The 24,465-nt window shown below is 38.4% G+C and overlaps 1 protein-coding gene across 23 annotated transcripts in view; it reads right to left on the bottom strand.

Moving 5' to 3' along the window:
* MON2 (MON2 homolog, regulator of endosome-to-Golgi trafficking) overlaps positions 1 to 21,862 on the bottom strand; it is a 100,469-nt gene extending 78,607 nt beyond the window's left edge. For 9 of the 23 annotated variants that reach the window (XM_036458559.2, XM_036458562.2, XM_036458560.2 and 6 more), the window contains exons 1-2: positions 21,325 to 21,860; positions 11,673 to 11,736 (exon numbers count right to left, since the gene is read on the bottom strand). In XM_036458559.2, coding sequence (XP_036314452.1) covers positions 11,673 to 11,736; positions 21,325 to 21,435 — 175 coding nt within the window. In that variant the 5' untranslated portion in view covers positions 21,436 to 21,860. Of the gene's footprint in view, positions 1 to 2,797; positions 2,879 to 11,672; positions 11,737 to 21,324 lie in introns of those variants that run through there. The other 14 variants (XR_004991501.2, XM_045588208.1, XM_036458566.2 and 11 more) reach the window with 8 other exon arrangements.
* Between the last annotated feature and the right edge of the window lie 2,603 nt (positions 21,863 to 24,465).

Raw genomic sequence — 24,465 nt, 5'->3', positions numbered from 1 at the left:
TCAGAAGTTTAAAGTGGCAACAAAAATGTAAAAGGTTAGAAAATGTGCACACTGAATTATATATAATTAAATTTATAAAATGAAATTAAATCAATACACATTGAATGGCTATACAAAAATAAGACAGGTTTGTCATCCTCAGGGAATCTGAATAAATAACATGGAATTATGAATCAAGAACAACATTAAACATATGTTTTTGGTATATTGCTTTCAAAGGCACTATACACATCAATTATTTTTTAGGTTAAAACATATAATAAAGACATAATCTGAATTTTAACAAGTTTTGACAAAGAAATTATAATAAAGTCACCCAGAATAACTATTATAAGAATAAAACCAGCCCTAACCGGTTTGGCTTAGTGGATAGAGCTTCAGCCTGTGGACTCAAGGGTCCCAGATTGAATTCCAGTCAAGGGCATGATGGGGAGTGTGCAGGAGGCAGCTAATCGATGTTTCTCTCCCATCAATGTTTCTGACTCTCTATCCCTCTCCTTTCCTCTCTGTAAAAAATCAATAAAATATATTTTTAAAAAGAATAAAACCAACATTAACATGAATTTTATTTAAATTCCTGTCTTTATGCATCCAAAAATTCCCTTTATGGTATGGTAAATAAAGACTACAATTTCTTACACCATGCTCTGTAAAGCCCCTCAGTATGCCAGAATAAATTGATGAGTTAGAACAGCTAAGAAATGGCAAAAATGACTGGAGAAAAACAGTTTCCAAAAGGGTTCCCATGCCTTATTTCCTTGCTTTCTTGTGCATAAAGGTTTTGATTCAAATCCAGAGACATAAATTTTCCACAACAATGTCTCAAAACATTTATATGAATTCTGAAAAGATGACAATAAAGCTCTGATGCGGTAAATATCCTGCCATGTAAGAGGCTACCCCTCACTCAGCTGAACATTTCTAATGACTAAATACTGCTCAGGCAAGTAAGTGTCAATAGTAACAAGCCACATTCATAATGTTTAGAATGTTAGCACGTGTTTCTCATTTGGTATCACAATAACCACATAGACCTTATATGGCATGACTTGGCCCAAGCAACAATTATGTAGTACAGCCAGGGGTCTTCAAACTTCTCTCATTATGAGAATCACCTGGTGGAGGTGTTAAAACAGATTCCTGATAGCACTTCTTATAGTTGGGATCCGGGAATCTGTGTTTTAACAACTCTACCAGGTGATTCTCATAATGAGAGAAGTTTGAAGACCCCTGAAATAGACCTTATATGGCATGACTTGGCCCAAGCAACAATTATGTAGTACAGCCAGAATTGGAAAATGTCTTCTAACTCCTGGTTCCACTACATTTTCCACATTATGTTGCCCCTATTTAAAGTAAACAGGACTTGATACAAATGGAAGGAAAAGAGTTAAAAGTATCTAAGAAGAACCAATGATCTGCACTTTAGAGTTGTCTGCCTTAAGTCTTCAGATAAATGTGCGAAAGGGAACCTGTCTTCATAGACGGAAAAACAATGTATTTTAATAGAATGGCTAATGACAATCGTTTTAAGACATATTCATAATCTCTCAAGAAAGTAAATCAGTGCCAATTAAACTATGATACAGTGCTAATTAATCACTTAAATTTTTCCTTACAATTTCATCCTCTAGCATCTAGGCCATCAAGAGCATTGTAGATGCCTCATTTATTGACAGAGTACTTCACTATTGTCAGTTCTTAATAACACCTATGTCTTGATGCTGGTGCTTACTTACCATAAAACATTAACAGAAAGTCTGTGTACAATATTAAGGTGACATTTTACATGGCAATTAAACTTAATGTGATAACAATGCACGTAACAGATGTGCTAATAAGAACAACTATAAATATGTTCACATATGCACTGAAAATAAACAACTATAACACCACCTGGCCTACAGTGATTCTTAGATGCCATCAATTGTATGCTGCATACCAATTTGGGGAATATTAAACTGAAAAACTGCATCTTCGAATGAATAAAATAAGGTGAATTATAATGAAATGGTGAATCCATGTCAGTCACAGTTATCCAAGTCTATCAAGTGGAGATAAACTTAATACAGTAATAAAAATAATTTTTTTAAATTTCCTTTTACTATAACTCAAAGTAATAAAATATCTCTTGTCTCCTTCCCACTTTTTGATTCCTCCCACTTTATATGACAATATAATGGTCAAAAGGGAAGTTTCTATAATATACAGAATGATCAAAAAAAATCTATTGATCTATTCTGTCTCTTGAGGCATAATATGAAAACAAATACAAAAACATATTCCTCATATCCAGATCGCAATGCAGTAAGATAATGATCAGGGGGAGAAAAAGCTACTGGTTTTTTTCTTTTAAAAGTGATAGCTGACCTAAGAAGCAGAAATTAATCTTACTCTTCTATATGAGAGAATATCTACCCTCCTTTTGTATACAATAATTTTAATGACATACTATTTAAGTGTAGTTTTATATAAAAATTTTATAGGTATAAACTCTGAAAATCACATGAAAAAAAAAAACAAAAAACACTGTCCTGAAATATAAAGAACATCTAACTCGATTTAATCATTTTTTATCAGTTTAGGAAAAAAGGAAAAGGTCAACTCTTTTTAATCAAAATTCTCTATTTCAATTTCCATTAAAATTTAAAGATATCTTTTTGGGGGCTAAAAAATATTATTTTCTACCTAAGTCCCTTAATAAGAACAACTCCTTTGATTAACACTGTATGTTTAATAAGTGTATTTTATGTCCAAACTTTATAACTATGAGATCAAATGATGCACTTTCACACACCTGAAAGAGGTCCAGCAGGTCCCCATATCCTAGGGGTTTCCTTGCTCTGAGGAGTTTCACTGCATAATTGCAGTTTTTATCCTGAAAAAAAAGAATTAAACTAGGATACCCCACTATGAGTAACACTAATAGGGACTAATAAAAGTTTTATTATAATGAATTTTAATGGCCATTAAGTAACAAATTATAATTCTTGTGAAAGAAATAAAATGTGATGTGGAAACAATTGCTATCCCCAAAACCCTTAAAAATCTACTTAGGAAAAAGACTGATATTCCTAACATTTAAAAAAATGTTAATGGTTCAAAAGGTCTGAAATGGTTTTAAATAATTCAAGAACTGAAAGACAAATAAAAGCATGGAGAGTCTCATATTAAAAGTACATTATTGAAAAGGAAGGATTATTCAACAAATGATGTAGGTACAATTAGTAATTTTGCAAAAGAAAGTAAAATCTAAGTTCTCATGTCATCCCGTATATTATTAAGAAGAAAAAAAATCAAACTATAGAAAAACTAGAAAAAAAAATAGAAACTATGTGATAGAAGGGCTTCCTAAGCAGAGTACAACAAATCAGAAAATTAGATAATGTAAAAATAAAAAGGCTCTAATTAAAAATTTAAAGGTAAATGACTTGCAGAAAATATACACATGATGGGAATTTAACAATTTTACTATATAAATACCTCAAAAATTTGATGATACAAAAACTTAAATGTAAAATGGAATATATTCAAAGAGAAATGTTAATTAAAATGAGAAGTCATCTGTCTGTTCAATTACCAAAAGGATTCTTTAAAAATAATAATCTTGATAGAAACCAAGATGGCAACATAGATAAACATCTAAACTGCTGCCTCGCACAACAATTTCAGCTTAACAATAACCCACAACCTTCGGACCAACTACCTCGCACAACAATTTCAAAACTACAACTAAAAGACAAAACGAACATCATTCAGAACCACAGGAAGGCTGGTTGAGTGGAAATTCTACAACCAGAAGGAAAAAGAAAAGCACACTGAGACTCACAGGAGCTGTGGAAGGCAGAGGTATGGAGGTGCATGCACAGAGGGGACTGGCAACTGAGTACTCAGCTGGCTTTCTCAATTGGGAGGGAAACAAAAGCTCCTGACTGCTCTAAACTCCAGTTTCGGGCCAGAATCTGTGGACCCAGACTCATTCGGGGAGAAACTGGACTGCCTGGTAGCAGGTGAAACTCGAAGGCAGCTTTCTCTCAGAGGTGGTTGAAGCGATTACCATGGGACACTGAGACCTAGGGGCCTCTTAGGGCAGGGCTGACAGGAAGCCACTGCTGTTTGCTCCACCCTGAGATCCAGACCCAGAAGCCATTGCTGTTTGCTCCATCCTGAGACTCCGCCCCATCCAAGCTGAGCCCAGAGGCTTCTGAAAGTCTTATCTAATAAGGGTGTCTCCAACACAGTTCTCCCAGATGAACCTCATAGCCAATTGGCCTGGAGGTCAATTCCTCCAGTGATACCAACAACAATTAAGGCTTAACTACAAGACTGTGCACACAGCCCACAAAGGGTGCACCAAGAGTGTCCACCTCAGGTAACTGGGGAGACTGAACCACTGGGCCCTATAGGACATCTAGCATACAAAGCCACTCTATGAATTCAGGGAAGCAGCTAAAATGTGGAAACAAAGAAACAGGTCACAAATGAAAGAAATGGAGGAAAGCAAATGATTAGATATAGAATTCAAAATCACAATTATAAAGTTTTTCAAGAATTTTCTAGAAAAGGCCAATAAATTTAGAGACCCTCAAGGATATGAAAAAGGACCAACTAAAAATTAAGCATACACTGACTGAAATAAAAAATAATATACAGAGATCCAACAACAGACTAGAGGATTGCAAAGATTTAAAATACAAACAAACAAACAAACAAAAAAAGAATCCAAAAATATGAAGATAGTGTAAGGAGCTTTTGGGACAACTTCAAGTGTACCAACATCCGAATTATGGGAGTGTCAGAAGAAGAGATAGAGCAAGATACTGAAAACCTATTTGAAGAAATAATGACTGAAAACTTCCCCCACCTGGGAAAAGAAATAGACTTACAAGTCCAGGAAGTGCACAGAACCCCAAACAAAAGGAATCCAAAGAGGACCACACCAAGACACATCATAAATAAAATGCCAAGAGCAAAAGACATAGAGAGAGAGAGAGTGTGTGGCACGAAATAGTCAAAGTGATGAATAGCAAGAACCTACAACCAAGATTACCGGCAAAGCTATCATTCAGAATTGAAGGTTAGATAAAGAGCTTCACAGATAAGAAAAAGCTAAAGGAGTTCATCACCGCCAAACCAGTATTATATGAGATGCTGAAAGGTATTCTTTAAGAAGAAGAAGAAATAGGCAAATGTAAAAATTATGATCAACAAACACCACGTATCTATCAACAAGTGAATCTAAAAATCAAGTGAATAAAAAAATCTGAGGAACAGAATAAACTGGTGAATATCATAGAATCAGGAGCATAGAAAGAGAATGGACTGACAATCCTCTGGAGGAAAGGGGTGTGGGTGGTGCGGGAACAGACTGGACAAAAATCTTATACCTGTGGATGAGGACAGTGGGGCGAGGGGGGGGCGGCGTGGTAAGGATAGAGGATGGGATTAGTAAGGACAGAGGGGAACTATGGGGGGGAGGGGAACAACTGTAATAATCTGAACAATATTTCGTAAAATAATAAGAATCTGGCAAGGATGATTTAAAAATACATGTATTGGTAAATGCATCAAGTTTTATCTTTGTAGAAAGCAATGTGGTGACAACTTCCAAGAACATGTCATACCCTTTAGTTTATTAATTTCATTTCTAGCAATTAATCTTTAAAAAATTCTAAATACTAAAATATGCCTACCATAGAGGAATGGTTAAATAAGCTATAATTACTTACTAAATTATAGGATAACTTCAAAAAAATGAGAAAAGATGGCATCAAAGAAAAGTATTTATAATAAAAAGCAGGATAAAAATTAAAATTTTTCAAATTAAAATAAAAAAACACCCAAGGAAATATAATAAATTAGACACACTATATTGTAAAGAAACTCTGGCCCATTAGGTCAAATTGTGAGCATGGCATTAGTTAGGGCCCCCTGTGTCTTCTAGCCTAGATTATAGTAATAGTTTACCAACAGACCTCTGCCTTACTGACGGTACATTGAAACGAATCTTCTGAATTGCTATCAGAGTAATTTATATAAAAACTAGAAGCCTGGTGCATTCATGCATTGGGCAGGGGGCCCTCAAACCGGCCTGCGCCCTCTTGTAGTCCGGACTCCTCAGAGGATGTCCACTGAGGAATCTAGCACTGTTGCGGAGGTGAGAGAGACTCCTGCCACCGCCGCTATGCTCGCCAGCAATGAGCCCGGCTTGTGGCTGAGCGGTGCCCTCCTGTGGGAGCGCACTGACCACCAGGGGGCAGGCAGATCCTGCATTGAGCATCTGCATTCTGGTAATCAGTGCTCATCATAGCAACCAGTCATTCCGCTGTTTAGTTGATTTACATATTAGCCTTTTATTATTTAAGACTAGAGGTCTGGTACATGAAATTCACGCATGGGAACTGGGAGAGGAGTGTGTCCCTCAGCCCAGCCTGCACCTCTCCAATCTGGGACCCCTCAAAGGATGTCTGACTGCCCGTTCGGCCCAATCCTACCAGGGCAGTCAGATATCCTTCTCATAATCCAGGACTGCAGGCTCCCAACTGACTGCCTTCCTGCCTTCCTGATTGCCCCTAACTGCTTCTGCCTGCCAGCCTGATCACTCCTAACCACTCTCCTGCCAGCCTGACTGATGCCTAAATGCTCCCCTGCCAACCTGATTGCTGCCAACTTCCCTCCTCTGCCAGTGTGGTCATCCTTAACTGCTCTCCCCTGGAGGCTTGATCGCCCTCAACTACCCTCCTTTGTAGGCCTGGTCCCTCCCAACTACCCTTCCCTGCTGGCCATCTTGTGGCGGCCATCTTGTATCCACATGGGGGAAGCCATCTATCACCACATGGGGGGGGAGCCTTCTTGTGTATTGGAGTGAGTCAATCTGCATATTATTCTTTTATTAGATAGAATGATAGAAGCCTGGTATACAGGTAGGGGCAGGCTGGTGTGTCCTGAAGGGTGTCCCAGATCAGGGTGGGGTTCCCTTGGAGTTTGGGGGGCCTGGACCAGGGGTCTGTGGTGGTTTGCAGGCTGGCCACGCCCCCCAGTGACCCAACCGGAGGCCCTGATATCTGGGATTTATCTATCTTCTATTATTGAAACTTTGTAGCCTTGAGTGGAGGCCAGGGCAGGCCAAGGCTGCAGAAAGTTTGGCTTCCTCTACTGCTAAGGAAACCCATGCCTCCTGCTCACTCCATCTTGGTTGGGTTAATTTGTATACTCACTCCTGATTGGCTGATGGGCATGGCTTGTGGGAGTAGTGGAGGTACAATCAATTTGCATGTTTCACTTTTATTAGTGTAGATATTAATGTTTCACTTCCCTGATTCAAACTCTTTCCATCAAGCTGCTCAGGATATCACACAATGGTAATACCTGAATAGTATATCTAAATAAACCAAGATATTTTATACCTCATGTATATGAGTAATCTCCTTTACTTTCCTCTTCTATAACTTATTTGCCTGGCTATCTCTTTTACAGGTTTCAAGACTCACCTTTAGATTCCCAGGATGGACTAAGTGCCTTCCCTATTTCCATAACAAGCCTGTCTAATCTATACTTCCATCTAGGCATTTACCATATAGTATTAGAATTCTCTATTTAGGATCTGTCTCCTTCATTACTCTGTTACCTGGCTGACATGAATTAAGTAAGACAAAATGTACTCAAATCATCATAATGGAAAATTACAGAAAAGTAGAAAAACATACTAGACACATATCTGCATTTATGAGGGCTTACGACTTCACAGATAATGTACTACCTACTAGCAATATAAGGAAGAGTAAGATATTGATCCTGACCTCACAGGGAGTATGTCATCTGAAAGGGAAAATTTCTGGCAAAGAACTTCAAAAGGTAGGTAAGCTAAACAGCATGGCTCAAATATATTCAAATACATTTCTTATATTTCCATATAGATTATAGGTAAATTATATTAACCATCTTTGTATCACATGTGGTGATTCTTACATAATTATTTCTGCTAAGAATATGTTGTATGATATAGTCTATAAATGTTTATGAAATATCACAGGTATATTTATTGATAAGACAGAATATACTAAATAAAATCAGCAGATAATTTACTTTTTAATGTTGGGGGAAAATTACAAAGAATATTTACTTAAATTACTTAAGTTAGAGACCTTTTAGTAATAAGATCATGTAAAAATGAAAAAGGTGAGAGAATCTATGTGAGAAAAGAAGACAAATCATCCTACCCTATATAATAAAAAGCCAATATGCAAAGACCTAAAGGCGGAACAACTGATCGCTATGACGTGCACTGACCACCAGGGGGCACGCATGGAACATAGCAGGTGGCAGCAGTAGGCGGCAGAGCACAGAACATGCCAGGTGTCAGCTGTGTGGGATGGTGGAGGTGAGTGGGGGTGCCAGGGCAAACCTCTGATGGTTACTGAAAATTATTTGTTTCTGTGCGCCGCAGTCCCACCTGGCGCTTGCACCTGCTTCCGGTGCTGGCCCTGCTCACCCCCATTGCAGGCACCGGAGCTGTCGCTCACACCCACTGCTGGTGCCCAGAGCCGGCCCCGATTGCCCCTCAGGGCTTCTCCACCTACCCCGGCTCCTGAAAGGTGATTGGGACAACAGCAGCTGCTCGTACCCACTGACAGCACTAATCCCGCTCACACCTGCTGCTTGCACCTATTGCTCCACACAATAAACAGTGTGAGAGTGGCAGCGTCACGAGTGGGACTGCTGGCAGATAGGGGGCCAAGGCAGGAGGGGCTAGGCAGGAGCGTGGAGGATGGGCTGAGACCCACCCCTGAGCCCACCTCAGCTTTAGCCCACAACTCCTTTCAAGGTGCACTAATTTGTGCACTGGGCTCCTAGTACATAATAATTATCTGTTTAAAATTCTACATGTATCTGACAGTAGCTGAAAGCAGTTATGGGTAGATGTAATCCTATAGTTCTATGTAGGTGTTAAAAATACAGTTTTAAAAGACATCACAACTTCATTAATTTCTTGTTCAAATATTTATTCAAAAAGCAGATTCTTTATGTACTTTTTGTATAGCATATGCCTTGTCAGTCAATTTCAAGTATATTTTAAGATGGGATAATAAAAACAATTTGTAACATATGATAGTCAAATATAAGATTAAGGCATTTGGCCTTGTAAATGAAAAATTTTATGTTGCTATCTCTCACTTACAGAGTTTTGTTTTTAAAAGAAAAGGATATTTTGAGAAAATGATCTGTATATTTGAATCAATGCTGACATTACCTGGCATAGCATTCCCACTTATGTCAGCATTCATGACAGCAGTGAAAACAAAGAAAAATAAACATTAAAGGAGGATGCTTAAAAGAAGGGGAGATGTAAAGCAAAGATTTATTCTGCGATGTAAATAACCTTCCCTTGGAAAATAAATCTAAGAAAATTAAAATTGGCTAGAAATTTATACTGAGTATCACTAATCAGACAGATCCTAACTCCAGGTTCTGATTTTTATAGCAAACCATTATGTTTTCTGAATATGCAAAGATCTCTGAGAATTCAGTATCTCACCTCATTTAAGATGCCTCAATTATGTATCTTTAACATCCATCACAACACGAACAGTAACCTATAGTCTTTAACACTATAGAGAAGCAGACATTCCTCAGGAAATTTTAAAAAATCAACTAAACTATTTTCTCAGTATTAACTGTACTCTGAACTAAATAGTTTAGAAAGTACATATTGATGAATTTTAACTTTTTATTCTTAAGAGCCTTTGATTTTTTTCAAGATGACAGTGGTCTAAAAAAAAACCTATAAAATTTAAAGTTATCAATTGTCATAAATACTTGGTTAAAAAGGAAAAAAAAAAACAGGAAAAAGTTTAAATAGCTCCTTAGGTTCATGGCTTTGGATACTATGAATATTAAAGCATGAATGATTAATTGTATGTGCATAAAGATTTGATCTACCCTGGTTTAGATAAAGCTAAGTGGAGTAGGATGAAATTAATAGCTTACTTATATACTAAACTCATACAAACTGAGAAAATTTTTATTACTCATCCTTAAGATTAACTAATTAGATATTTTACGTGGTATACAACTCTATAACAGGTAGTGATCATCTAAAGAAATCAGTCTTTTTAAAATATCTTCCATCAACTACAGACCCAATGTAAACTTCTATTATTGAAGAATAATGAAAAACTTACCGTAATATCAGCAATGACAGTAGCAAAAGTAAATATGTGTAATGATATCTAATATGACTGATCTATGATATCTCCAGATTTAAAATAGATTATAATTTATCTTTAATCATTAATTTTCTCACAGTAACTAATCTACCCAATATGCATCTTCTAAAATCCAATTGCCCACCCTCCAAATGCAACAATACATACCTTTTCCTTTTCCCTTCACTTTACCCCTTCTCAACATGCACACTGAGCATTATTCAATGCTGTGAATAATATTATAGAACTATGTGATGTTTTGACAGAATGTTCAAAATCAGAGAAGAGGCTGTGAGAAACAGATGTAACTTAAGAGCACTAACCCTAAGGACAAACTTGCAGCAAAGCTGGCAAGCCTATGTGAAACCCATTCTCACCTCCCATTTTTAAACTGTCCCCAAAAGTGTTCATTTCATTTTGTAATACTCTGAGATCCCACCAATTAGACATTTATTGGTATCTTTTTTTAAAAAAATGTAGAGATTTATGAGAGTTAGAAATTCTTAGTAGTATTTATACTTTGTGTAAATTAACTTAATAGGACTGCTCTTCTCCTATAACTAGCTGAGCCCAACAGCATTATTGGAACTGGAAAGCAGATTGAAGGAAGGATCAGGTAAAGTAGAAACACGGGGGGAGGGGCAGCTGGTATGGAAACACCATGGCACTGCAGCAGAAAAAATGGATGGCTCTGAATAACCCTGGGTTTGAATCTGTTTCCATTACTTATCATGTGATCATAGGCAAATAACTTAATCTCCTTACATCTCAACTTGCTCTACTATAAAATAAAAATATTTCCCCATAAGACTGTCTTATATAAGACAGAGCGGCACAAAAAGCTGACATGTAACCAATTTTCAAAAATACCAGTTTCCTTCTTTTCCACGTTCATTACTGATGTAAGAACAGAAAGGCACCAAAGAAAAAGTAGACTATATCAAAATGGTGCCCCCCAAAAAACCTCTTCAAAGCTCTTCTTGAACACCAGGCTCAGTCATGAGAATGTAAGAAAACACTTGTTTTCTTTCCTCTACCCAACTCCCATTCTTTCTTCTTGACTATAATGCCTTAGTCGCAGGACTGAAAACTCATATAGTACTACTAGGTTTATTATAACACTACATTATGACTTGTTTATATTAAAGATAAAATAGGTCTTAGAAGGTGGACTGAGAGCCAATCTAACATTAAATTTAATACAACAAATATTAATTGGATATGTAAGGTGTGTCTTAGGTGATTGACAAAAGATAGAGGAGAATGAAAAGATAAGAAAAATCCTTTAAAGGGTTAGTAATTTTATATTTTTTTATTTCAGAGAATTTTATAGCATTCATCTCTGAGAAACCCAGTTAGTTAATAAGTTAAGAACTTTATGCTATAGAAAATGCTTTTTTTTTTAAATATTCTACTTCTATTAGTCAATTTTTCATTGATTATTGAATTTTTAATACAAAAAATTACCTGCCAAAATTTCGGTGTTTCGTGCAGCTATTGTTTTAACTTTTATTATTCCTGATTCAGCAGCCTGCAAGAATAAAAATAATTAGAACAAAAGACTTACTTTCAATATGAATTACCTAGGGGAAAAATTATATATGATAGATAAACTCTAAAGCACAGACTCAGTCACTATTGTATTTTTATTTTTAAAACTTCAATAAAATGTAATAAAATATGATTAATTTAATTATTCACATGCAAGCAAGCTCTGCACTACAGCATGTTGCTTTCTCTGCCTTAAGGCACATCTGGAATACCCTATAATTACTCACAGATTTCAATGTTCAGAAAATAAAAAATAATGAAGGAAAACAAAATTAGGTTTCTCTTCCCCATTTCACACCTCCCTCCCCATGATAAAAAATGGCAAAACACTGCAATATCAAGTAAAACTGGTTTTGAATTAAAAGAGAATGGATAACCAAGCACTTATTACTTTTAGGTTATATTTTTTTAAACACTCATTCAGTTTTCACAAAATGTCTAAAACACTACATCATAAGAATGGTTAGTACTTGGAGATCAAATGGCATTTTATTCAATGCCACAGAACTGTGATGTCCAATATGGTAGGCATTGGTTACATGTGACTATTAAGCACATTGTATGTGGCTAGTCTGAAATAAGCTGTGCTCTAAGTTTAAAACACACTACATTTTTGAAGACTTAACATGATAAAAAAAAAAAATGTAAACTATCCCTTAAATATTTATACTGAATGTTGAGTGACATTATTTTGAACATATTGGGTTAAATAATACATATTATTAAAATGGTGTTTTTACTTTTTAAATTCAATTTAAAATTATATCTTGGATTATACTTGGGGTCCACATTATATTTCTATTGGACAAAATTTTAACATAAATATTGATATACAGCTTCCATCATAGAAACTCAGAATATTTTAACTATCAAGAAACATGCCATGGGAGAAAAAGGAGGACCTATGCAAAACTTTCAACAATAAAGATTAAAAGAAAAAATAAAATAAAAAGAAGCATGCCTATTTTCTACTTATTCTGGTCTCCACACTTCTAAAAATAATACACAAATACTTTTATGTCCAAGTTTCCCTATTAATTTGCTTGCTACTTGCTCATGTATTTTGTTACTTCTTATTACTTGCTAAAGAACAAATGGTACCATGCTCTATAAATGTTTAAAAATAACTATGGGAGGACACGTGTCTTCTGGGTTCTTTGTTTGAGAACCAGTGAATTAATGCATAAAATTAACACATTGTTGACTACACTATGTGTAGACCTTTGCAATTGTGTTGGCTTCCAACCATGTAAAGACCTTGCTTTTATTTGAAGAAATCACAACTTCATGAGTTTTGATGCGTGATAGATAGAGGCTATGTTGCACTATTAAAAATGGAAAATGCCAAATAAGTGCTTGCTTTCCCACATGTCCTGGCAGCCACACTTATCTCACTCACACATTATCATATGGGAACTTAGTGGCACAGAAAAGCAAAGAGACAAGAGACAATTTTTTCTGACAATGGCCACAGTGGAGATGACATGTACTTTCCAAGAGCAGTGATGGCAGCAGAACCAGTGGTTGCATGAAGGGACCAGTACAACTAAATCTGAGGCACCCAGTCACTGTTCAGCAGAGACAGCAATAATGATCTCATTGGCATGTTGTACTGGGACTCTAGCTGCTTAGCCTCTCTTTTTCCTGTGCTTTTTCTTAAGGCTGGCTCCATCCAGCCTTCTACGAATGCTGTGAGCCACTCAATGTCATTTCTATTTATATCAGTCAGTCAGATTTCATTGCTCACAACTAAGAGCCCTAATGGTTAGGACTTAATAATTTTAAGAGGTAGGAATGTCTCAAATTAAAAGACCATTGCTACTTGCACAAATTAGTGCACCAGTGGGGTCCCTTGGTCTGGCCTGTGGGATCAGGCCGAAACTGGTGCACCAATATCCCCCAAGGGGTCCTGGATTGCGAAAGGGCACATGCCAGGCCAAGGGACCCCATCAGTGCATGATTGGGGCTGGGGAGGAACGCAGGAGGTTGGCCAGCTGGGGAGGGACCGGGGAAGGGCTCCAAGGCGTGTCTGGCCTATCTTACTCAATCCCGATCAACTGGACCCCAGCAGCAAGCTAACCTACTGTCAACTGCCTGCCCCCTGGTGGTCAGTGCACATCATAGCAAGCGGCTGAGCAGCCTTAGCATATCATTAACATATTATGCTTTGACTGAACAGATAATTGAACGACTGAACATTTAGCATATTAGGCTTTTATTATACAGGCTAGAACACAATTGGTTTTAACATGAGCAAATTTCTCTGACCAGTGAACAAAGAAGGCCACAGTACATAATAAAATACTAAGCCAAAATAGCTCCCAATTACCATATTTTTCCATGAATAAGACACGCCCATGTATAAGACTTTTCCAACCCAAAATTAAGAAATCAGTATTTTAAACATTTTGTTAATTTTCCTCTTAAGGCCTTATTTTTTGGCATTTTAAGTAATTGTTCTTCCTGTTTTCTCCACTATCTGATCATACACTCAGTGGAGGGAGGTCCAAATTGTCTCTCTGCAGCTCTATTTCCATGCTCTTTTGCATAACTAATTACATTCAGTTTGAATTTTGCAGAGTAAGACAATCTGGTATTTATCTTTTTTGTTGTTGTTGACATTTTTATGGGCTCAGAACACTCAGGTCTCTGTTGCATCTGCACACTCTCCACCTCCACCTCCAATTACATCATCAGTTGATGTCAGTAACAATAAGGCTTGTGTTTGAAGAAAGCCTGTTTGACAAAGCATGGGCTACTATGCACTCTCACAACTCCCTCTTCAGCTGACTTCTTTGTATAAGATGTCCTTCAATTTTCAGTCTAACAATTTTAGAACTTCTTATACACGGAAAAATACGGTAAGCATCTAAACACTAGCCCTCACTTGAAACATATATGGTTTTGTTAACCAATGCCTCCCCAATAAACTCAATTAAAAAAAGATATTTCTAAGTGTGGTTGAAATTATTCATAGCCCTTTCTGTTTTGGAGTGTCATATTTGCTGTGTCTAATGTACTGCACTTAAGCAGAAATGACTCTCTCTTTGCTTTGGGACTGAGTCTTAAATTGAATGGGTAGTTATTCAAGCAGTACTGTTACTATATATGAAAACACTGACTTGTAAGAGACTGATGTGGGGTGGGAGGAGGGTCACTCTGTCTTGCCTCCTGGATTTTTCATTAAGAAGCCCTAATTATCTACATAATAGTGAACCACTTTGCCCTCCATCTCCTATAACATAATATTTAAAAGGAACAATAAATTAAATGGATTTGATGGTCCAAATGCCACTAGACTGTTTTCACAAGTCTCTATAAAAGAGAGCAATGATAAAATCTGTATCCCAAACCTTCCTCTCTTACTGGCAACAAGGGGGAATTTTGCAGCTTATACACAACCATTTTTCAAAGATGTAAACACTGCTTCACAGATTCCAGTAGTTACTTTCAAAATACACGAGGGCTTTTATTCCCTTTATGAGTCAGTAACAAATAAGAAAAAAAAAAAAGCTGTGAGTGAAGATGTTAATTACCAACATTATCAATACCAGCAGAGAGAAACTGAAAGCAAGTATTCTGGAAGTTGTTAAGTAAATTATGGTGCATGGACTATGATGAAAGATAATGCATTCATCGCAATAATAAGAAGAAGAAACACCTGTACATATAGAAAATGTTTAAGCTAAAGTATCAAGTGAGAGAAAAATTATCAATGTATTGACACAGTGATTGCAGGTCTACCAGTCTAACTGTATGGATGGATGCCAACTACAAGAGGAGGCAAAAATGAAAGTTGTGAAGATATCAACTGTATTAAAGCAGGACCAGGAGAAAACCATCTTGGAATACACCTCATGGGAACCGATCAGAGTCTTTCTGAAATGATAGCCTGGGAGCAAGCAGGACATCAAAAGTTGACTTAAGTGAACCAATAACTCGTAACTGGAATCACATAATTTCACTATGAGACTTTTCCCCCCCCTTTGTTCAACATAATTTCAACCTGACGAGACAGCATGAGGAACAGAAATAGGGCATAGAGTATGGGTTGCATCTCTGGGTTTAAACTCTGGTTTAATCCCTGCTCTGTCATTTATAAACTGAGCAAATTCAATTCCTTCATAGGTAAAATGAGTTTATCTTGGGACTTGAACAGTTCTCTTCCTCCAAGTAAGAATCTGAATAAAATCAAAACCTACATGGAAAAAAACACTATCCAACCCTCATTCTTCACTGTCATAAGGTACTAAAAATGAGATCTTCTCCCTATAAGAAGAGCAAACTGACTTTGGCCTCAGTATCCAAATAGTTGACTAAGGGGAGAATCCTGTTATGGTAAGTTGAAGACATCTTTTTCACCAAATGTCCCCCTCAGCTAGCTAACACTGGACACTAATGAGCTCTATCACAGAACCTTTTTTTAAGGCAAAAATCCCTGCCAATCAACTTTTATCAGACCTTAATGCACAAGACGAAAAAAAGCCTAGCCAAGGAAGATTATTTGTACTTTTTTATACACTTACCAAATCGACTCCATTAAAAAATAAAAATCCACCAAAAAGCATAATTGACCCTCACCTCAAATGACTTTCATTCCCTTTGCTCTTCTACCACCCACTCTCTGGACCTTATCATCCTCTAGTGTAATACTACTTGGTATTCTAAAATTCAATGTCCCATTATTGTCCCAACCCCTAACCTTCTAATTCTCTCACTCCCCAAATCCATTGCTCTTCGATTAAATTGCTACTGCTAGTTCCTTAACCCATCCATCTTCTTCCAATCAATCAAAGTTTTATTGAATTTTCTTCTTTGGGAATACAATATAGATCTTATGATTTATCATCACTCAACCATTCTCCCTGACAAGACATATTCCAACCTACTTCTCCTCCACTTTGCCAATGTGATCCAAAGCTCCTCTCAAACTTACTACCCATCACTTCTTTTGCTACTGTTAATTAATCACAATGTAAATATCTGTGTTTTCCGATGGATTCCAGTTATGAAGTAGCAAAGAAAATAGTTTTATGGTTGGGGGTCACCACAACATGAGGAACTGTATTAAAGGGTCGCGACATTAGAAAGGTTGAGAACCACTGATCTAGGGCATAGATGGTTTAATTCAGTGAATAAAATATCAACATTAGGAATGAAGGGTCCTGGGTTCGATTGTGGTCAAGAGCACATGCCCAGGGTGCAGGCTCCATCCCCAATAGGGGGCATGCAGGAAGCAGCCAATCAATGATTCTCATCATTGATGTTTTTCTCTCCCTCTCTCCTTTCCTCTCTGAAATGAATAAAAATGTTTTAAAAAAATATATTACAAACTTTGACCACATTTCCATATTCAGTTAGATCCTCTCATCTGTGTTTATAGAATGGTGCCTGCAAATAGGAAATGGCTAAAAAGGTTTTCATCATTAAATACATAAACAAAGTTTCAGAGGACACTGCCTCTGAAGGTCACTGAATATCAATTACATGGAAGTAATTTTATAAAGCTTTAAATTTTTTAAACAAAAGTTTTTTCATACAAATATTCCAAAACAAATTAGCTAGTATGCTTACGCTAAAAAAAAAAAGTTATGCTGTTGAGGTATGAAAATTTGTATTTTAAGGACTAAGAAAAATAAGCAGGTGTAAAAAAGACGAAGGGATGTATTACTGTAATCTAACCACTCCCCTCATTAGAAAATGACAGAATAAAATTATAGCCACTATAAAAACTATTTAATATGCAAAATATATATTTATAAGCAAAAACAATTAAGATAGAGAAAACTACGTAGAAAATCCAAATCCAAAGGTAAGTAATAATAAATAAGGCACTATCCTTTATCAATATTCGTTTCTTCTGTTTTTCTATCAGATTTGAAATCTTAAAAATCTCAACTTATCATTAATTTAAAAATAGCTACAACTAGAGGCTCGGTGCACAAAATTCATGCACAGGAGGGTCCCCTCTACCTAGCCTGCACCCTCTCTAATTTAGGACCTCTTGAGGAAAGTCTGACTGCTGGTTTAGGCCCTAAACAGCAGTCGGACATTTCTCTCATAATCCACTGGCTCCTAATTGCTCACCTGCCTACCTGCCTGGTATCCCCTAATTGCCCTCCATCAGCGACCTGATTGCCTCTCACTGCCTCTGCATGCTGGCCTGGTTGCCCCTAACTGGCCCCCCCTGCCAGCCTGATTGCCCCTGATTGCCCTCCTTGCCGGCCTGGTCACCCCACTGCTGGCCAGGTTGCCCCCAATTGCCCCCTCCCTGCCGACCTGGTTGCTCCTAACTGCCCCCTTCTGGCTTGGTTACTCTTATTACTCTCCTGCTGGCCTGGTTGCCCTCAACTGTCCCCCTTTGCCAGCCCAGTTGCCTCTCACCGACCCCCTACCAGCCTAATTGCCCCCCCTCTGCCGGCCTGGTCACCTCCAAATGCACCCCCACCCCGTCAGCCTGGTTGCCCCTAACTGCCCCCCTCTGCTGGCCTGGTCATCCTCAAATGCCCCCGCTGCATGCCTAGTCACCCCTCACAGTCTCCTCCTCACTGGCCTGGTCACCCCACACAGCCTGCTGTTCAGTCATTTGGTCGTCCCTAAGTAACTCCCCTGCCGATCTGATTGTAGGCAGCCATCTTGTGATGGAGTGATGGTCAATTTGCATATTACCTCTTATTATATAGGATTGCCTGGCTGGTGTACATCAGTGGTTAAGCACTGACCTATGACCCAGGAAGCAAGGTCCAATTGATTCCTGGTCAGGGTACATGCCCTGGTTGTCGGTTCCATCACCAGCAGGGGACATGCAGAAGGCAGCTGATCAATGATTCTCTCTCATTATTGATGTTTCTGTTTCTCTTTCCCTTTCCCTTCTTTCTGAAATCAATAATATATATATAGCTTCAAGCACTGTGGCCCAACTATAGAATGCCTCCCTTCAAGTATTAGGGAAGAATACATCTCTTCCAAAGCACATATATAATTAGCACTGTCCTGTATTATTAATCTGCTTACTGTTTCTGAGCAGATTAATAAGTAGTCAGAACAAACCGTTTCGGGTAATACTGTGAAGATACTGGGGGAGTATAAACAATTGAACTAGTATACGGATGAAAGTGCTTCTTAACCGTAGAAAGGCTTTGCCTGAGGGTCTATCAATCACACTCCCCTCCCCAAATAAAAATCACCAAATAAAACCGAAAATGTATCAGTTCTTTAAAGAACAAAAGCCGCCAAAACCCGTTTAGTTCAGTGGATAGAGCGTCGACCTGCAGACTGAAAAGTCCCCGATTCCAGACAAGGGCATGTACCTTGGTTTGCGGCACATCCCCAGTGGGGGGTGTGCAGGAGGCAGCTGATGGATGTTTCTCTCTCATGGATGTTTCTAGCTCTTCATCCCTCTCCCTTCCTGTAAAAAATCAAAAAAATATATTTAAAAAAAAGAGAGAGAACAAAAGCCAAAATTTGGCATTGGTATTAAATTACAGGAAACTTTTAATTCAACCAAAATATATATTGAAAGTCAAGCCTACCTCCTAAAAATTCATCACTATTAGGCTAATTACTTCATTCTCGTTTTAAACTTGTGAAACAGTCATTTTTCAATTTCTAAAGGAGGGCTCTAAGTATATTAGAAGTATCATTAGTTATGGAATCAAAGTTCTTACATTCGACAAATTCTTACAGAGTATGCACTATGTATACAATTATGTATCAGCGATAATCATATTTACTTTTGCCATTACCTCAAAGACTAGGTGCAATTACTAAATACCTCTTTAGCCAGTGTTCAAGTAAAAAAGCTAATGAGCTATACTGAAAGTTCCTAGATGAGAAATGAATTGAGTTCTAGAACTTTGTAAGTTACCTGTTTGGAACTCTGAATGCCTTTTACAATAGAAATAACTGAATAAGTGGCAACTGAATTCTCATACTAGAAGCCTAAAGTATAGAAGAATCAGTTTTCAGAAAGGGCTGAACTTCGTTCCTCACTCCAGTTTTTATATAATTTATAAAGTCAGTTCTTAAATTATTAAAATTATAAAATGGGATTTGACATTTAAGAGCATTTCTCTTATAATAGGAACAGCCTAATTTTTAAAAATTAGTTATTACTTTCAACAGAAGATGATATAGAAAAAATAAAAAGCAATATCAAAATAATTTTTAATATATGAAATAAAACATATCATAATGATGTTCATCTTTCCAAAAGTGGTACATCTGATTTCCAACATTGAGAAATATTTGCTCACGTTATTAAAGACATACTAGATGATATTTGTTAAAGATGAGATCAAAGCACTTGCAGACAAGTTAAGGTTCCTTGGAAACCTAAAACCTAAAGTTTTTTTGGATAAGTTCTAACTACAAAATCTTTACAATAATAAAGGCAATACACTTAAACAGTTATGAAAATTCCTGGGTGAACTTTTAGGGCACTTAGTAAATGAAACTGCAGATATACTATACTACATTAAATAAAAATAAAATAATTGCTTTGACAAAAATATCACTGAAATATCTTATTCCAGAAATGAGGAAATAAATTAAGCAGCGTTTTTAAAAAAAAAAAAAAAAGTTTAAGAGAAATTAAATGGCACCTTAAGGGAAAGAGCCAATAATGAATAAATGTTAAAAATTTCAATTATTTAGAGAATTTAGTTTGTATAGATGTATTTAATAATATGAGCCTCATTAATAATACCCTTCTTTGCTCTGACCACTTTCCTATCGTTATCTAATCAATCTACTCTTTAACCCTATTTTACATCTGAAATAAAACTGAAGTTCAGAGAGGTTAAGATGTATTCCTAATACTTTAAACAAACCAACAAAAAAGAAGTATTCCTAGCACAAACTTCCCACTTTAGTGTTGCTCGTAACAACGTTCATGAACATGGTCTTGAATACATGGGCCTTGAATACATGTCCTAAGTTAGTTGTGTATCTGGACAATGTAATGAATGGATACAGAGTTAAGCTGCATGACAACGTGACAAGAAAAGCCACTTCCAATGGAGGGATATATACGTTAAAGGTGAGGAGCACAGATTTCACCACACGATGAATATGAGCTTTCAGAAGCAACAAACAAATGTTTTCAACTCTGCAACCGCAGGACTTGTATGCATGCGTATAAGCATAACCAATGGACGAAAAACTCTGGGGAGGGAGGACATGTATGAGAGTGGGGGTAGGGTGGGGATTGGTAAGGTATGTACACATATAATACCTTAATTTAAAAAAAAAAGAAAAAAAATGTTTTCCACTCTGGCTTGGCTTTTCCGAGTTTGGACAAGGCGAGGCCAGAAAGGGCTGAACCGGCTCCCACCGCGCACTTCATTCCTCACTCCCCGAGCCCAGGGGAGCGGAGGAAATCAAAGTGCCTCCCTCAGACCCCTCCCAAGGAAAACGATTAAAGACGTTGGTGGAACCACCCACCGACCGGACAGGAAAAGGCCAAATGAAAACCAGACCGGACTGCACGATGATGGCCGGGAAGGACCGGGTCCGAGAGGAACGGCCCGGCTCCCAGCGCCTCCTCCCCACGCCGCCCGAAGCTCACCTCCTTGACCGGGGGGAACTTCTTCTTGCACTCCAGCGACAGGGCCCGCAGGTCGCTCTGCATGTTCTCCAGCAGCTTCTTGACCGCTTCGGGGCTGTTGGTGCTGGACATGATCCACCCAGTTTCCGAGCCAATTCCCGAGCGGCGCAAACGGACTCCGGCGCTGTCAGCTCCCGGGGGCGACAGGCAAACCCCCGCAGGCCCCTCCGGCCCTCCCACAGCCCGCCTCCGGGGCTCCGCGGGGACTCGGCTGGGCCTGGACTGCCCACCGGAGCCAGCCCGAGCGCCTCCGGCAGCCTCCGCGCCACTCCCCCGGCTCCTCTCCGCGCTGCCCCTGCCGTCGCCCGCCCCGCTAGGCCCCGCCGGCTCCGGCCGAGGAGCCCTCTAGGCGGGCAGGTCCCTGCCGCTGCCGCGGGGCCCAGCCACACCGGTCGTCACTAGCCTCAGCGCCGGCTCCCCAAACCCCACAGTTTCGTCGACGCCATTAGCCGAGTGGCCCACAATTCCGAGCGCGGCGGGGGACACGTCAGCGGCACTTCCGGGCCGTGGCCACCGCCCCCGCCGCAGCCAACCCGGGCCGGGAGCAGCGGGATGGGGCGTGGCCAGGGGCGTGGCCACGCTCGGGGCAGGTTCGGTTCCGGGCCGGGACACTAGCGTCCGAGTGGGTTTAGCGTTCCTCTTGGCCCTCCTAGATTTGCTTCCTTTTCGGGGACAAGAGTCTGAACTGAGCACCAGCCATTCCTTGGCGTATCTTTTTTTGCGTATTTCGTTGTAAACAAGTTTGCTTCCTTTGGGGTTAATCTTCATTTGTCGTTCCCCTCTTCATGTCTGCTCTCTCGCATCCCTGGGCTAGGGTCCCCAAGTTAACGCCTACCTCCTTTTCATGTTTTAACCCCTGGAGCACCTAAATTGCAGTTCCTCCGTAGGGGTGCACTTACTGAGAAGTAGCCATTTACTTCTGCCATTTGTAAAATGACAGATAAGACTGGCAGACCCTCCGCCGGCTTCCCATTCCAACCCAAGTAAAAACCAAAATTCCTAGGTTCACCGACCTAGCGCTGCACGACCTCCTCCTCTCCTTTCACTTCTGTCCGCCTCCCCACTAACATGGAAGTTGCAGAAGCGCTGGGATCCCCGCTCCCCCTCCGTTTTGTTCCCTGCTGTATATTTCGAGTGCCTAGGACAGTGCTTGGCACAAAGCAGATGATCAATAAATAGCTGTTGAATGAATGAGTATTCTACAAATAAGGAACCGATGTAAACGCCTTCCTTAGGTCTCCAGTGCCAAATACATGTGAGGCAAAATAAAGATAAAAGTCATGTGAGCCCTAACCTGTTTGGCTCACTGAAGAGGGCGTTGGCCTTCGGACTCAAGGACATGTACCTTGGTTGCGGGCACATACCCAGTAGGGAAAAATCAACAAAATATATATATTTTAAAAATCATCTAAGCTTCTCCAAAGATTCCGGTCAGGATGAGTGTAAAGTGGTTTTCCAGACATTTTACAGTTACTGAATAGGAAGCAGAGAGAAGTAGAGTGAAAACCTGGACCAAGGTACAGGTTGGAGATGAAGAAATAGACACCTTCAGACAACTGAAGGTTTACAGAACTTGAGTGTCAGTGGGTGGCAGGTATCAATGGTTGGCTGTAAAATAAAGATTTGTACCACATTACTTTGTAAACTAAATAATTTTCTTTTTTTTTTTATTCTGAGAAGATAACAGGGATGGATGAAGGTGGCAGATGAGGATGAGTAGGATGACGTACTGTTCTAACTTCAAGAACAGTAATTTGGATCATTCATGGGAATTACACAACTTCTAGGAACTTTGACAGCTCCTATGGTATAAAGTTTATGTATTAAAAACTGTGAATTTAACAAAAAAAAATAAGCTTAGGTGAAATATGTAGCAAATATTATTATTGAGACCTTAAGAAGCTTTTAAAAATGATCTTATCATAATTGGCCCAGTATTCTAGGATTAAGTTCCTGCTCTAATTTTTCTTTTGAAATTTAGTTTTATTTAATATATTTTTATTGATCTCAGAGAGAAAGGGAGACCGAGAAAGAGAGAGAGATAGAAACATCAGTGTTGACAGAGAATCATTGATCAGCTACCTCCCGCAGGTACTGAGATGGAGCCTGCAACCCAGGCATGTGCACTGATAGGGAATCGAACCGTGACCTCCTGGTTCACAGGTCAGCACTCAATTGGGCTATTTTTTATTATTATTAATAACTTCGGCATGATTGACTCAAAATCAACTTTCTTAGAGTCTTTTACATCTCTGTTGAGGAAATACAATTGGAATTCATTAATTAAAAACAATACTTGTAAGGATTTGAAAAGACAATTTTTTCTTAAAGTGCAACTATTACCCATATCTAGTATTCTATAAATTTTTTTAAAAAGTTTTCTACATATATGCCTAGATAGATGGTCTTGCCCCAATACATAATTTTATGCCAAAACCTAGCACATTAGCAGAGGTAAAAAAATTTGGTTCTATAAGTTAAGATATGAAATAAATTCAGGAGTTAGCATTCTGAAAGACAGAATTATTTCTCTTTTAATGGCAAAACCAAAATTCAAATACATATTGTTCTTAAGTACTACAAGATGTACTTTCAAAATTGTAGCACACCTATAAGTGTTCGTGTGCGTGTAAAGTGGTTTTCTGTAACTACAAAATTTACCTTCACTGAAAATTACATTAATAAATGCCTGATAAACTTAATCTTTTATTAGCATAAGGAATGCTTTCATAGTATTATCAAGCAGGAGTCAAACCTTTGGCTCTGAAGTAAAAAACCCTCAGTCTGAATCTTGGTCCTCACAGGACTTAGTCCCTTCCCCTCTCTAACCTTCAGTTTTTTTCACATCAGGAAAGGAAGAAAATACAAGTGCTTTCCTCATGAGGTCTTTCTAATATCTAAAGGAGATATTGCTGATACAGCACAATGCCTGGCACATAGTAAGTATTGAGTAAATGTTTTAAATAGGCAGTAGAAAAGGAGAACTCCTTGCAATCATTACTCACTCTGTCTTTTATCAATTTCTAGTAGACTAATTATCAGCAAATTTTAGTTGAAAATTAGGAAACCCATCTTTTTCTGAGCCTTTGTTATAAATCTTTT

Source organism: Pipistrellus kuhlii, unplaced genomic scaffold (genome assembly GCF_014108245.1).
Source record: "Pipistrellus kuhlii isolate mPipKuh1 unplaced genomic scaffold, mPipKuh1.p scaffold_m20_p_3, whole genome shotgun sequence".
Lineage (NCBI taxonomy): Eukaryota > Metazoa > Chordata > Mammalia > Chiroptera > Vespertilionidae > Pipistrellus > Pipistrellus kuhlii.
The sequence above is the reverse complement of the archived record's forward strand: the minus strand, read 5'-3'. Positions and strand labels throughout refer to the sequence as shown.